The sequence below is a fragment of the Molothrus ater genome, chromosome 18 (genome assembly GCF_012460135.2).
Source record: "Molothrus ater isolate BHLD 08-10-18 breed brown headed cowbird chromosome 18, BPBGC_Mater_1.1, whole genome shotgun sequence".
NCBI lineage: Eukaryota > Metazoa > Chordata > Aves > Passeriformes > Icteridae > Molothrus > Molothrus ater.
Window position 1 is genome coordinate 13,118,028 of NC_050495.2, and position 14,607 is coordinate 13,132,634.

At 57.1% G+C, this 14,607-nt stretch overlaps 1 protein-coding gene across 5 annotated transcripts in view; it reads left to right on the plus strand.

Moving 5' to 3' along the window:
• Positions 1-14,607, plus strand: part of OSBP2 (oxysterol binding protein 2) — a 102,121-nt gene that overhangs the window by 81,964 nt on the left and 5,550 nt on the right. For 3 of the 5 annotated variants that reach the window (XM_036393209.2, XM_036393211.2, XM_036393213.2), the window contains 8 exons: positions 3,324-3,522; positions 6,464-6,584; positions 7,454-7,520; positions 7,870-8,037; positions 10,736-10,981; positions 13,187-13,307; positions 14,008-14,111; positions 14,381-14,476. In XM_036393209.2, the coding sequence (XP_036249102.1) occupies positions 3,324-3,522; positions 6,464-6,584; positions 7,454-7,520; positions 7,870-8,037; positions 10,736-10,981; positions 13,187-13,307; positions 14,008-14,111; positions 14,381-14,476 (1,122 nt within the window). The remainder of the gene's footprint in view (positions 1-3,323; positions 3,523-6,463; positions 6,585-7,453; positions 7,521-7,869; positions 8,038-10,735; positions 10,982-13,186; positions 13,308-14,007; positions 14,112-14,380; positions 14,477-14,607) is intronic. The other 2 variants (XM_036393210.2, XM_036393212.2) reach the window with 1 other exon arrangement.

A 14,607-nucleotide genomic window follows, 5' to 3' on the forward strand; every position in this document is an offset into this window, starting at 1 on the left:
TCTGGCCCTATGAGAGCATCAACCATTCCCCAGCAGCTGCCACGGCCACCACTGCCCCCCTGTCCCAAAGTGCCACATCCACCTGGCTGTTAAGTCTCTGCAGGGATGGGGATCTAGCACTGCCCTGGGCAGCTGTGCCAGTGCCTGACCACCCTTTCAGTGAAGAAATGTTCCCAAAATCCACCCTGCCCCTGCCCTGGCCCAGCCTGAGGCCGTTCCCTCTGCTCCTGTCCCTGTTCCCTGGAGCACAGCCCGACCCCCCGGCTGTCCCCTCCTGGCAGGAGCTGTGCAGAGCCACAAGGGCCCCCTGAGGCTCCTTTGCTCCAGGCTGAGCCCCTGCCCAGCTCCCTCAGCCTCTCCTGGGGCTCCAGCCCCTTCCCAGCTCCGTTCCCTGGCCTGGCCACGCTCCAGCCCCTCCAGGTCTCTCCTGTCAGGAGGGTCCCAGAACTGATCCAGAGTTTTGAACACATGTGAGATGGAAGCACAGCCAGGAATCTGGGGGGACAGGACCCTGAGCCCTCCCTGCCTTCAGTGGGAAAAGCATCAAAGGTGTGGAGGAGGGGACACATGTAGGGTCTGGTCCCTCCATGTTCCAGGTGTATGTCAAGCAAAACCTTAAAGGAAAAGCTTCTTTCCCTGGATAAGTCTCAAATCCTGCTCCTATCCAAGGGAAAACTTTGGTGAAGAACTGATGAATTGGAGCTTTTCTTGGACAAATCCTGGTAAAGTCAGAGCACGTCGTGGAAGCTGAAGCCCTGAATCTTCTGCTTGACCAGGAGTTACCTCGATCCTCAGGTGCCACCTGCAGCCCAAATGCTGAGTAACCAAGCCAAGAGCTGGATGAATCATCTGTGGAATCCAAATAGCTGGAAACAGAAAATAAGCAAGTCCTGGGAATGTTGTAGTCTGTCAGACATCCAAAACTCTCTGGATGCCTTTGAATAGGTTTGAGTTTTTCAGCTAGCATTTATCCACTGGGCTCCCTTGGTATGACAAGGAATTGCACAAGCACAGTTAATTTCCCTTCTCGCTGCCAGCTCCTGGAGAATTTACATAAAAATGCTGTTTCTCTACTTTGAAACATAAGAAGAAGTTCAGTGTGTCCCATCTGGCAGGGATTTGGGGCGGGAGGAGCAGCCCTGCCTCCGTGCTCAGCTGCTCGTGGCGCTGATGGCAAAGGAACTCAGGGTTTCCTCCAAAATAGAAAATAACCTAAAAATAGAGCTGTGAGGGCCTGGCTGTCCTGTGAGGCCATTGTGTGGGATGTGGCAGTGTGGGACAGCCAGCAGTGTCCCCGTGTCCCGGCCCTGGGCTGATGTCCTGCTCCCGGACAGCTCCTGCTGGGAGTGCAGCACAGCTGGGCTGGCTGATGCCAGTCCTGGGGGGCTTTGGGAGGGGGGTTGGTGCCAAGGAGTTCTCCTGCCAGCCTGGGTTGTGGTGTCCCAGCTGTCCCCTGCCTGGTGGCACAGGATGGATGCTGTGTGTACTGCAAAGCTTGGAGCACTCCCTGAGCCCTCCTGCCCGGTGCCCTGTGTGTCTGTGGGATCCCCATGGCTGGGGGGTCCCCTGGGCTCGTTGGGGAGGGGAATGGGGGTTCTGGCCATGGTGGATGTGTTGCAGGGACCAGGCCCTGTGCTGTGTCCTGGGCTGTGCAGCTCTGGGGAGGAGCTGGGTATCCTTCCTCTCTGCCTTCCTGGAGCACAGGGATTGTTGGCTCCTGACTTGAGTAGCCCAGAGCAGCTGTGGCTGCCTGAATGTGTCCAAGGCCAGGCTGGGTGGGGCTTGGAGCAACCTGGGCTAGTGGAAGGTGTCCCTGCCCGTGGAGCTGGATGATCTTTAGGTCCCTTCCAGCCCAAACTGTTCCACGATTCTATGATCCTCTCCTGGCTGTCCCTTGGCTGTCACCCCAGGGACCACTGTCCCATCCAGCTTCTCCTTATTTGCTGAATTTGGTCATGAAGGTGCCACTCAAGACCTCTGGGCTTGGTTGAGGGCTGTGAGAGCTCGTGAGGAGCACAGCAGGCTCAGGGATGGGGACAGGGACAGGGACAGGGACAGGGACAGGGACAGGCTGTGGGCAGGCTCTGGCAGGCCAGGCTGCCATGGCCAGCTGTCCGTGTTGCAGCCACCTCCTTGGGGTGGATGAGGGGACGGAGCACAGCCCTGGGAGTTGGTAAAACCCTGCTCCTGGGAGAGGAGCAGGAGGGGGTGTGGGGGAGCCAGCCTGGGGTCCCCATGTGCTGGGACACCCCTGGCTGAGCTGTCCCCTGTCACAGACATCTTTTATGAAAAATCCTGTCCTTAGGATTTTTTCTCCTGAGAAGCTGAGAGGCCTCAAGAACAAAATGTAAACATTGATTATCTGCTGCTGTGGAATGCAACAAGTAGATCTTTGATTGGCCCATGTTAGTTGTTTCTAATTAATGGCCAATCACAGCCCAGCTGGCTCAGACAGAGAGTCCGAGCCACAAACCTTTGTTATCATTCTTTCTATTCTATTCTTAGCCAGCCTTCTGATGAAATCCTTTCTTCTATTCTTTTAATATAGTTTTAATATATATCATAAAATAATAAATCAAACCTTCTGAAACATGGAGTCAGATCCTCGTCTCTTCCCTCATCCTAAGATCCCTGTGAACATCATCACAATCCCTGTGTGCTGGGACACTCCTGGCTGAGCTGTCCCCGTGTGTCGCAGACATCTTTCATGAAAAATCCTTTCTTAGGATTTTTCCTTGTGAGAAGCTGCAGTTTCAGCAACCAAAAGTAAACAATGGTTATCTGCTGCTGTGGAATGCAACAGGTAGACCTGTGATTGGTCTCCTGTAGATGTTTGGATTTCCTGACCACTCATGGCAGAGCTGGCTCTTGCTCTCTGTCTGAGACACAGATCTTTGTTATTCATTCTTGTCTATTCTTAGCTTAGCTAGCTTCTGAAGAAACCTTTTCCTTTCTATTTCTTTTTAGTATAGTCTTAATGTAGCATATATCATAAAATAATAAATCAAGCCTTCTGATCATAGAGTCAACATTCTCGTCTCTTCTTCATCCTGAAACCCCTTGTGACCATGGTCACACCCGTGTGCTGGGACACCCCTGGCTGAGCTGTCCCCGTGTGCTGGGACACCCCTGGCTGAGCTGTCCCCGTGTGCTGGGACACCCCTGGCTGAGCTGTCCCCGTGTGCTGGGGGACACCCCTGGCTGAGCTGTCCCTGTGTGCTGGGACACCCCTGGCTGAGCTGTCCCTGTGTGCTGGGACACCCCTGGCTGAGCTATCCCTGTGTGCTGGGACACCCCTGGCTGAGCTGTCCCTTCCTGTGCAGGCCTGCCGTGATTTCCTGGATTTAGCTGAGAGCCACAGCCGGAAATGGCAGCGGCTGCTGCAGCATGAGCGGGAGCAGCGGATCCGCCTGGAGGAGACCATCGAGCAGCTAGCCAAGCAGCACAACAGCTTGGAGCGAGCCTGCCGCGGGGCACCCGGCCTGGCCACGGGCACTGCCAGCAGCGCCAGCGCCGCCAAGGGTGAGCAACAGCCTGGGGCTGCGAGAGGGGCTGGCAGGGACAGGGCTGTTAGGGGATCCTGGGAGGGGACAGCGATGCTCAGGGATCCCTATATGGGACAGGGCTGTTAGGGGATCCCCAGGATGGGACAGGGATGTTAGGGGATCCTGGAATGGGACAGGGATGCTCAGGGACTAGGATGAAACAGGGCTGCTTGGAGTGCTGGGAGGGGACAGGGCTGCTCAGGGGTCCTAGGATGAGACAGGGCTGTTAGGGGTTCCTGGGATGGGACAGGGCTGCTTAGGGATCCTGGCATGCAACACAGCTGCCTGGGGATCCCTGAAATGGAACAGGGCTGTTAGGGGATCCCTGAAATGGAACAGGGCTGTTAGGGGATCCTGAAATGGGACAGGGCTGTTAGGGGATCCTGAAATGGGACAGGGCTGTTAGGGGATCCTGAAATGGGACAGGGATGTTAGGGGATCCTAGGAGGGGACAGGGATGCTTGGGGACTAGGATGAGACAGGGCTGCTCAGAGTGCTGAGAGGGGACAGGGCTGCTCAGGGATCCTAGGATGAGACAGGGCTGCTCAGGGGGTCCTTGGGATGCGACAGGGCTGTTAGGGGATCCTGGGATGGGACAGGGGTGTTAGGGGTTCCTGGGAGGGGACAGGGATGCTCAGGGATCCCTATATGGGACAGGGCTGTTAGGGGATCCCGAAATGGGACAGGGCTGCTCGGGGACTAGGATGAGACAGGGCTGCTCAAAGTGCTGGGAGGGGACAGGGCTGCTCAGGGATCCTAGGATGAGACAGGGCTGCTCAGGGGGTCCGTGGGATGGGACAGGGATGTTAGGGGATCCTGGGATGGGGCAGGGATATTAGGGGATCCTGAAATGGGACAGGGCTGTTCAGGGATCCCCAGGATGGGACAGGGCTGTTAGGGGATCCCTGGGGTGGGACAGGGCTGTTAGGGGATCCCTGGGGTGGGACAGGGCTGTTAGGGGATCCCTGGGGTGGGACAGGGCTGTTAGGGGATCCTGGGATGGGACAGGGCTGTTCAGGGACCCATGGGATGGGACAGGGCTGTTCAGGGACCCATGGGATGGGACAGGGCTGTTTAGGGACCCCTGGGATGGATCAGGGCATTCTGCCTGGCTGCTCCCAGCGAGCTGCCAGCAATAGGAAGGGTGCCCAAGGCAATGCCCTGTATCCCCATGGTATTTTTCTAAATGGTTCCCATTACACCATAATTATTCCTAATTGTCCTTGCTTAGGGACTTGGATGTCCCCAAGATTCAGATGCAGAGAGGGCTGTGTCCCCAGCTCACTCATGCTATTCCAGGCTGTTTTGGGTGCTTTAACCCTTACTGGTGGGCACATCTCTGGGTGCTGGAGGGCAGCCATGGCACTAGGAAAAGGTTCAGGGTCCCCTGGCACTGCTGAGTTGGCTGTGTGGGGTGGCAGTGGAACAGCCAGGGCTGGTTTGCAATAAGATCCAACAGCTTTGCAGATTCCTGCCAAATGTCCTTCCCCCAGGGCAGCGTTAGTTACAGCCACAAACACTGCTCATAGTGCCTGATCTTACTTTTAAAGGAATTACAGACCCGAGGGAGAGAGCAGTGGCTGCTGGAGGTGGGGGGGATGGTGGTGCCAGGCACTGCCCTCGTTCCCCTGTGGCCTCAGGGGAGGTTTAGTTTGGATATTGGGGAATATTTCTTCCTGGAAAGGGTTGTTTAGCCATGTCCCCATCCCTGGGGGGATTTAACAGCTGTGTGGATGTGGCACCTGGGGACATGGGTTGGTGTGGCCTGGGGCTTGATGTCCTCAGAGGGTCCAGCAGCCAAAACAATTCTGAGGGGCAGCTGGGGGAAATGGCTGCAGGGACAGGCACAAATCCACCTGGGGTGGTGACACAGCTCCTCTGGAGAGCGGGAATGAGGCAGGGAATGGGATTGTCCGGGATGGCGCAGGAGCAGGGAAACTGCCCTGGGAATCGGGTGCCGCAGCCATGGATCCGTCCTGGCACAGCGGAACGGTGTTTGGGAACAGTGTTTGGGAATGGTGTTTGGGAATGGTGTTTGGGAACGGTGTTTGGGAATGGTGTTTGGGAACGGTGTTTGGGAATGGTGTTTAGGAACGGTGTTTGGGAACGGTGTTTGGGAATGGTGTTTGGTGTTTGGGAACGGTGTTTGGGAATGGTGTTTGGGAATGGTGTTTGGGAATGGTGTTTGGTGTTTGGGAATGGTGTTTGGGAATGGTGTTTGGGAATGGTGTTTGGGAATAGTGTTTAGGAACGGTGTTTGGGAACGGTGTTTGGGAATGGTGTTTGGGAACGGTGTTTGGGAATAGTGTTTAGGAACGGTGTTTGGGAATGGTGTTTGGTGTTTGGGAACAGTGTTTGGGAACAGTGTTTGGGAACGGTGTTTGGGAATGGTGTTTGGGAATGGTGTTTGGTGTTTGGGAACGGTGTTTGGGAATGGTGTTTGGGAACGGTGTTTGGGAATGGTGTTTGGTGTTTGGGAATGGTGTTTGGGAACGGTGTTTGGGAATGGTGTTTAGGAATGGTGTTTGGGAACGGTGTTTGGGAATGGTGTTTGGGAATGTGGGGCTGGGAACCCTCTCCAGCATCACCTCAAACACGGGATTTGTTTTTCCTGCTTTAATCCAAACCGGATTTCCCGGCGGACGGGGCGGTGCTGGAGCGGAGCCACACCAGGCGGGGGTTGGGCACGGCCGTGTCACCTCAGGCAGCCTGGGGACATTTTCGGGGCTGCTCCCGAGCACGGCTTTGTGTGCCCGGCTTGGGGAGCAGGGCACATCCTGGCTTCGAGGAGCTGGAAATCGGTACAGCATCCTCGGGGTGTGGAGCGGGATGCAGGGGGGGTCAGGCTGTGAGGGGACACAGTGGGGGCTCTGGGGACAGATCCCGCGGTGGCCTCTGTCTCAAAGCCTCCGTGCCAGCAGGGAGTGTGCAGTCTGCCAAAGGAGAGGCCAGTGATGAAGATGAGGAGACCGAGTACTTCGATGCCATGGAGGACGCACCAGCTTTTATCACAGTAACTGCAGACCCCAAGCACCACAGGTACCGCCCCTGCCTGCCCGGGAATGCGGGGAGGGCTGGGAAGAGCCGGTGTTCCTGCAGCAGCCCCTCCCACGGGGTCATTCTCAGGGCATGTCCTCCAGAACTTCCCCAGCCTCTGTCCAGAGGTCCATCCTGTGTCCGGCTGCTCCTGCATTCCTGGAGCAAGGCTGAGGGTGGCCCCCAGCTGTAGTGAAGCAGGTGAGGAAGGGCAGTGTCAGGCAGCGCTGTGGGAGAGCTGAGTCCTCTGCCCCTCAGCTGATGGCAGCAGGGACTTGGAGGGAAATCCCTCGGACTGTTGGGCAGAGACAGGGAGCTCCTTGCCTTGACAGAACCATGGAATCGTGGGATGGGTGGGGCTGGAAGGAGCCTTAAAGCTCCTCTCATTCCACCCTTTGTCGTGGGCATGGGCACTTTCCACTATTCCAAGTTGCTCCAAGCCCCTCTATCCTGGCCTTGGGCACTGCCAGGGATGGGGCAGTCACAGCTTCTGTGGGCACCCTGTGCCAGCGCCTCCCCACCCTCACAGGGAAGAATTTGTTCCCAGTGTCCCATTAAACCCTGCCCTCTGTCTGCTGTCACCTGCTCTTACTCCTCCATGGACACCTGGGCTGGAGGAGCCTGTGGTCTGACCCATGGTCACATCACTGGGCTTGGTGACAAAAGCAGAATCTCTGTGCCCCCAGGGCTGTGGCTGAGAATCCCTTCCTGAGCATCCTGTCTTTAGAATCCCCTCCTAACACCTGTGCACAGCCTCTGTCACCCCAGTTCCTTCCTGGCAGTCCCTGGGGGGGTTCAGGAGATGCTCTGGGGGTGCTGCACAACCCTGGGGTTCCTTGCCCTGTGCTCCCCACTGCTGTTCCTCCCTGCAGGCGTTCGGGCAGCAACCTGAGCGGGGCCAGCGAGGGCCACCCCGAGGACTGGAACCTGGAGGACAGTGTGAGTGGGCTGGGCAGGTGGGAAGGGTGGTGCTGCTGGGGTGGAACCAGGGCAGAGGGGATGGCTGTGAATGGACCCTGCATCTGGGTCCAGGTGCTCTGTGGTGGTTCCTCTGCGAGTCACAGATGTCAGCAGGCATCAGCACCCTAAACATTCTCCTCAGCACCCTAAACATTCTCCTGAGGGAAACAGGAGGGTGTTGGGGGACAGTTGTACCCATATTTCCCTGGAGAACAGGCTTCCAGCAGTGCTCCTCAGGGGTCTCCTGGGCTGTGGTTGCTGTTCCTGGGAGATGCTGGGTCTGGTTTGGGTCCAGCTTACACCTGAGTTCCTTCTGTTGCTTCTGCAGGTGTTTGAGAGCTCAAATCAAAGCAGCTACAATGAGTCCATGGGCAAAGATCTCCTGCCAAGGAAGAGGAGAAGGACTCGAATTCCTGACAAACCCAACTACAGCCTTAACCTCTGGAGCATCATGAAGAACTGCATTGGCAAGGAGCTCTCCAAGATCCCCATGCCTGTGAGTGTCCCTGGCACCAGAGCTGGCACAGGGGTGGATTTGGGCAGCTCTTGGCTGTGCAGAGCTTTGGGTTACAGCCCTGGATGGTCCTGCTGATGCTGTGGTGGCACAGCAGCCCCAAGCAGGGACAGGAGATCATCACCAGGGAGTGGATTTTGTGCTGGTAGCTGCTGCATGCTCATCATGGAATTGTGGAATGGTTTGGGTGGGAAGGGACCCTAAAGTCCATCCAGTGCCACCCCTGCCATGGCAGGGACACCTCCCACTGTCCCAGGCTGCTCCAGCCCCAGTGTCCAGCCTGGCCTTGGGCACTGCCAGGGATCCAGGGGCAGCCCCAGCTGCTCTGGGCACCTGTGCCAGGGCCTGCCCACCCTGCCAGGGAACAATTCCCAATTCCCAATATCCCATCCAGCCCTGCCCTCTGGCAGTGGCAGCCATTCCCTGTGTCCTGTCCCTCTATCCCTTGTCCCCAGTCCCTCTCCAGCTCTCCTGGAGCCCCTTTAGGCCCTGCAAGGGGCTCTGAGGTGTCCCTGGAGCCTTCTCCTCTCCAAGTGAGCACCCCCAGCTCTCCCAGCCTGGCTCCAGAGCAGCTCCAGCCCTCAGAGCTTCTCTGGTGCCTCCTCTGGACTGGCTCCAGCACATCCCTGCTCCTGGCCAAGCTGGAGCAGAGGGGACATTGCCTGAGTGTCCCTGCATATCCAGCTGCTGCAGAGGCAGGGAGGGGAGCAGGACACTGTGAATCCATGGGATTCATGAAGGAGGGACCCTGCTGCTGGTGATGTTTTCCCCCCTGTGATCCAGGACAGGACACCAAGGCTCAGCCCCACCTGCACCAACCATGGCAGGGCTGGGTTCCACCCCAGGGGCTCAGAGAGCCTCTTCTTCCTTACAGAGAGCAGCTTTTTGGTGAAGGAGGTGCTGGGGGCAGGTTTTGGGTGCTGCTGGTTCAGGCAAAGGCTCCCTGTGATGGCCAGAATGGGTTTGCTGGGGGGTGTGTGTGGAACAGCCCCCACATGGGCTGCACAGAGCCATATTCATGGTCCATCCTCTGCTGGGTAAAGAGCAGAGGGAGCACATTCCAGGGGCTGGGATGCTGAATTGGTTGTGCTCTGTCTCTTCAAACAGAGCCTGAATGAGTGCTCAGAGCTCTGCCTGAGAGTGATGAGCTGTCTCTTCCTTGTGCTATTTCCAGCTGGGATGGACAGCCCAGCACCATCCAGTTCTGCAGCAGCAGCAGATCACGGTGTGATGGGCACAGGAATAAGCTCAGGATGTGAAACCCCAACAGCTGCTGGTGCCTGGAGAGAGAATTTTATACTTCTCCTATCAATCAAATCATCCTGGGAGCTGCTTGAGTCCAAACCTGAGGGCAGGGTGGAAGAGAGGAGGTTTAGATTAAATACAAGAAAAAAATGTCCCCATGAGGGTCTGAGGCCCTGGCACAGGTGCCCAGAGCAGCTGGGGCTGCCCCTGGATCCCTGGCAGTGCCCAAGGCCAGGCTGGACATTGGGGCTGGGAGCAGCCTGGGACAGTGGGAGGTGTCCCTGCCATGGCAGGGGTGGCACTGGATGAGCTTTAAGGTCACTTCCAGCCCAGACCATTCCAGGATTCTGTGAAATCTTGAAGGATCCCACAGTCCCTATGAAATGAGAAGGAAGATCCTGCCAGAGATGCACCAGGATCCACCCCACAAGCTCAGCTGCATGTGGACATTCTTTGGGGAGATTCCTGAATAATTAAAGCATTTTTGAGGTTCTCTGAGGTCTTGTGAGACCCATCCCCTTCCTGGGGATGTGATGCACTGACAAACCCCTTGTGCAAACAGCTCCTTGATTCTCCTTCTGAATGAACAAACCTGCAGCACTGAAGAGGAGAAAAACAGTTGCAGGAATTTGGGTGGATTCATCTTCTTCCCCCATGAAAGGCTTTTGCTCCCTGTTGCCTGAGCAGAGCTGAGGATGCAGCTGGTGGCTTTGTTCTCTGCATCTTTCCCGAGAATTATCCCAAGTGATTTGCTCTTTATGTGGATTTGATGCTGCTCTTTCTCCCCAGCTCCCTCTTTCTCTGATGCTGTAAGATCCCTGCCACTTGCAGGCTAAATCCCTGAGTGGAAAATCTAAAAAAAGCTAAATCCTGGAATCTGGAGTTTGTTTTTTCTACTATGAAATATTTAACTTGGCTTACAGAAGTGGTTCTTCAGCCATCTGCTCCTCTTAAAATATATTTCTTTGTTTTGAAATGAAACTAAGAAGGCAGAAGACCTTTTGTGGCTCCGTCTTGCTTTCAATTATTTTTTAGTTTCAGTATTTTCAGAGTGAAAAATAGAGGTGTTGGAGTCCCAGGAGCATGGAGACCCCGAAATGGGGCTTTTCCAGGTTTTCTGGGCAGCTGGGTCCCCTGGCACACAGGGATGGAGGTGATGAGGGCAGGCTGGGGAGCAGCACATCCCTGTCCTGTGGCCAGAGGGATGCTGCCTGGGAAGGGGCTGATCTCACTGTTGAGGCTCGTTTTGGGGTCAGGGTGATACCTGGGCTGATCCCTGATCATCCCCCGGGGCTGTTGGCTCCCCCACACCCCGAACCTTGGCGCTGCCTGGCACAGATCAGGGAGCAGAGCACATATTCCATTCCCTTTGGGCTTGGAGGTGCCTCTTGGGGATCTCTCCCTGCTTTCTTAACCCCACCCTGTTCCCCTGCAGGTGAACTTCAACGAGCCCCTGTCCATGCTGCAGCGGCTCACGGAGGACCTGGAGTACCACGAGCTGCTGGACAAGGCAGTGAAGTGTGAGAGCTCCACGGAGCAGATGTGCTTTGTGGCCGCCTTCTCCGTGTCCTCCTACTCCACCACCGTCCACCGCACTGCAAAGCCATTCAACCCCCTGCTGGGGGAGACCTTCGAGCTGGACCGCCTGGAGGAGCTGGGCTTCCGCTCCCTCTGCGAGCAGGTGAGCCCTGGGGCTGCTCCTGCTGCTGCCGTCCTGCTGGGGGCACCTCCCCGAGCCTTCCCGGGGCTCTTCTCCCAGAAATGGGCGGGGGACATGGTGGTGGTGGAGTCCCCACCCCTGGGTGTCCAAGGAAGGACTGGAATGTGGCACTCGGTGCTCTGGGCTGGGTGACAAGGTAGGGATGGGTCACAGGTTTGACTGGATTGGCTTGGCCCTTTGTCCCCAGGTTTGGAGCAGTTGCTGCAGTGGTGCCAGGCTCTGCCACCAGCTCCTTGCAGGACACCCAGGGGTGGACAAAGCCCTCCCTGGCAGTGGGTACCCAGACTTGTCAGACACCTGTGGAGCGCTGGCTTGAGGCAGGATGGCACCTCTTGTCCCATCCCATCCCATGGATCCCATCCCATGGATCCCATCCCATGGATCCCATCCCATGGATCCCATCCCATCCCATGGATCCCATCCCATGGATCCCATCCCATCCCATCCCATCCCCATCCCATCCCATCCCATCCCATCCCATCCCATCCCATCCCATCCCATCCCATCCCATCCCATCCCATCCCATCCCATCCCATCCCCATCCCATCCCCATCCCATCCCATCCCATCCCATCCCATCCCATCCCATCCCATCCCATCCCATCCCATCCCATCCCATCCCATCCCATCCCATGGATCACATCCCATCCCATCCCCATCCCACCTGGCCATGCTGAGCAGGCTCTGTGAGGTCTCCTGGAAGTGTGACCCAAGGAGGGTCCTGCACTAGATAATCCCCACAATTCCTGGCTCTGCTGTCCCTCCCCAGCCCCAGCGCTGTGGGCCCAATGTCACCCAGCTCTGCGTGTCCCCAGATGGCCCATCCCAGCCTGGGAGCCATGCCAGTGCCCCTGGCTGCAGTTGGACACTGCCAGCCACAACCTGAGCCCTCCTGCCTGCCAGGGTCAGAGGTGGCCTCAAGCCTCAGCCACCCCAGCACAGTGTCACAGAGCTGTCACAGAGCTCAGGTTCTCCCAGCTCAGCAGTGTCACACCTTCACCTCCCCTTGCCTGGCAGCACTTCCTGGCCTATCACCTGGTTTAGCCTGGAAGGGATGGATCCATCCCTTGGCCAGCTGCCACCCTCACCTTCCTGGGGTACAGCTGGAAGTCCTGGGTAGATTTCTCAGCCTCATCCCAGCTGCAGTGCCAAGCCCAGGGCTACCTGTCCCCCCTGGGTACCTCTGACCACATCTCTCCCAGTCCTGCCTGTCCAGTAGTCTGTCCCAGTTTTCCTGTGTTTGTACCTAGATTTGATATTCCTGACCAATTCCAGCCTCCTTTCCCACTGCTCTGAATTTTCCTTGGTGCTGCCTGTGCTGCTCAGCCTGCCAACGTGCCCAGCCAAGCAGTGCTAATCCAGTGCCTGAAATCCAGTTATCCAAATAGGATTTCCTGCTGCTGGTGCCTGGATTTAATGGCGAGGCCCTGGCCCTGCCCGTGTGTGTAATCCTGAGCTCGGGGCGCTCAGCCTGTAATTACAGCAGGGAAATCATCCCAGAGCTCGGGGATCCATGGGTGCCTGTGCCAGGCTGTGCCACCAGCTGAGAGCCTGCTGAGGACAGGTCCCTCTGCCTGGGATATTCCTGCTCCTGCCTTGGATTTGGGCAGCTTTTTTTCCAGGGCAGGGCCATGTGAGCACCACCTCTAACAAGTCACTCTCAGGATTTAGGGTGCTGTGTCCACTTTTCCAGCCTGGTGTGTGTGTGAGGGAGAAGCCAAAGTCTTGCTGTGTGTTCTGGACCAGTTGTGGGCCTGTGTCCTCTGGGATTTCCCAGGTGCTGTTCCAGTGGGATTACTGGGGTGCCAGCACATCCATGTTTCTCAGCCAGGATCCCAGGAGAGCAGGGCATGTCCTGGGCTCAGGGAACAGCAGCATCTCACAGCAATGGTTGCTCAAGTGAAGATCTCACGGATCATGCTTTGAAATGAGCCTGAGCCAGTCCTGGCAGGATCCTGGTGTGTCTCCCTTTGCTGCCAGGGCACTGCCTGGGGGTGCCCCCACTGCCCAGGAGGGGATTGTGGTGTGCGGGGGCACCCTTAGTGCCAAAGCTGATGTGCTGCCCAGGGCCTGGAGCATCCTTAGTGCTGGGCTGGTGTGGGGCTGTCCCCTCTCTGAGCACTCAGCTGGGCTCTGTGTCCTCATGGGCTGTGTGTCCTGTCCCCAGGTGAGCCACCACCCCCCAGCAGCCGCCCACCACGTGTACTCCAGGCGAGGGTGGACGCTGTGGCAGGAGATCACCATCGCCAGCAAGTTCAGGGGCAAATACCTCTCCATCATGCCACTGGGTAGGTGATGGGTCCTGCAATTCCCTGGCACTGCCTGGCCTTGCACTGCTCATGCAAAGCCCAGCAGTTAAAGAAACTGCTGCCTTTGCCTTGAGCAATTCCTTGGGTTCCAGTGGGACTCTGAGAATCCCCTGGGCTCACCTGGGACTTTGGGAGTTCCCTGGGCTCACCTGGGGCTCACTGGGTTCTGCCCCAGGCAGTTAAGGAGCCCAGGTTTGTGCTCCTGATCCAATGATCCAACAATAACATGTCTGCCCTGGAAGTGGAAATGATGCCAGCTGCAAAGGCTCCTTTGCTTTGGAAATACATACCCTGCTTGTCCAGGAAGTGATTTCTTCTTCCACGATATTTAAAGTTTACTTTGCCTGTTTTAACTCTCTCCCTGCCAGTCAAGTGCAATAAACTGCCTCCTTCCAGCATTTTATTTTCCTTTTGCCTGTCCCTGGGCTGGGCAGCATTCCCAGACTGGTGCCAGTGCCTGAATCAACCAGGCAGCACGTTTGTGACCTGCTTTAAAAGTGAGGGCTGTTGGCAGAGGGCAGAGGGCCTGGCAGGAGGTGTCCCTCCCTTTCTGGAGCAGACTAAGGGGGGGATGAACCCAGAGCCAGACCTGGTTGGGGGATGAGCACAGTGCTGGGGTGGTGGTGGGCTCTGGGGAACACCTGCCCCTGCTGAGCTCAGATCATTCCTGTCTCCACAGGCGCCATCCACCTGGAGTTCCACTCCAGTGGGAACCACTATGTGTGGAGGAAAGTCACCTCCACAGTGCACAACATCATCGTGGGCAAGCTCTGGATCGACCAGGTGGGTGAGGACACAGTTCTGCCTGGCCCTGGGGGGCTGGAGGAGCATTGGGCACGTGCTCCTGCCACGATGGGAAGCTGTGCTTCCCTGCAGGGGTGGGAGAGGCTTCCTGGAGCCTTCCCTGGCTCTGCCCGAGGCAGCAGGTGCTGGGGGTGGCTGGAGTGGGGGGCAGCCACTGGTGCTGCTGTGCCCAGTGGGGAATTGGTACCTGCACTAAAACTAACACCTCCTCTGTCTCTCCCTGCTGTGGTTCTGTGTCTTTTGTCCAGTCTGGTGAAATAGAGATTGTTAACCATAAGTCCAAAGATAAATGCCAGCTGAAATTTACCCCCTACAGCTACTTCTCCAGGGATGTTCCCCGCAAGGTGAGTATCCAGCAGGGACTCTGCTCCTTCAGGGGTCACTCCTGAGGCTCCCAGTGCCACTGGGATGAGCCCCAGCATGGGGCTGAGGGGCTGGCCAGGCACCTCTAATGTGGGTCACCAGGGAGGGCTGG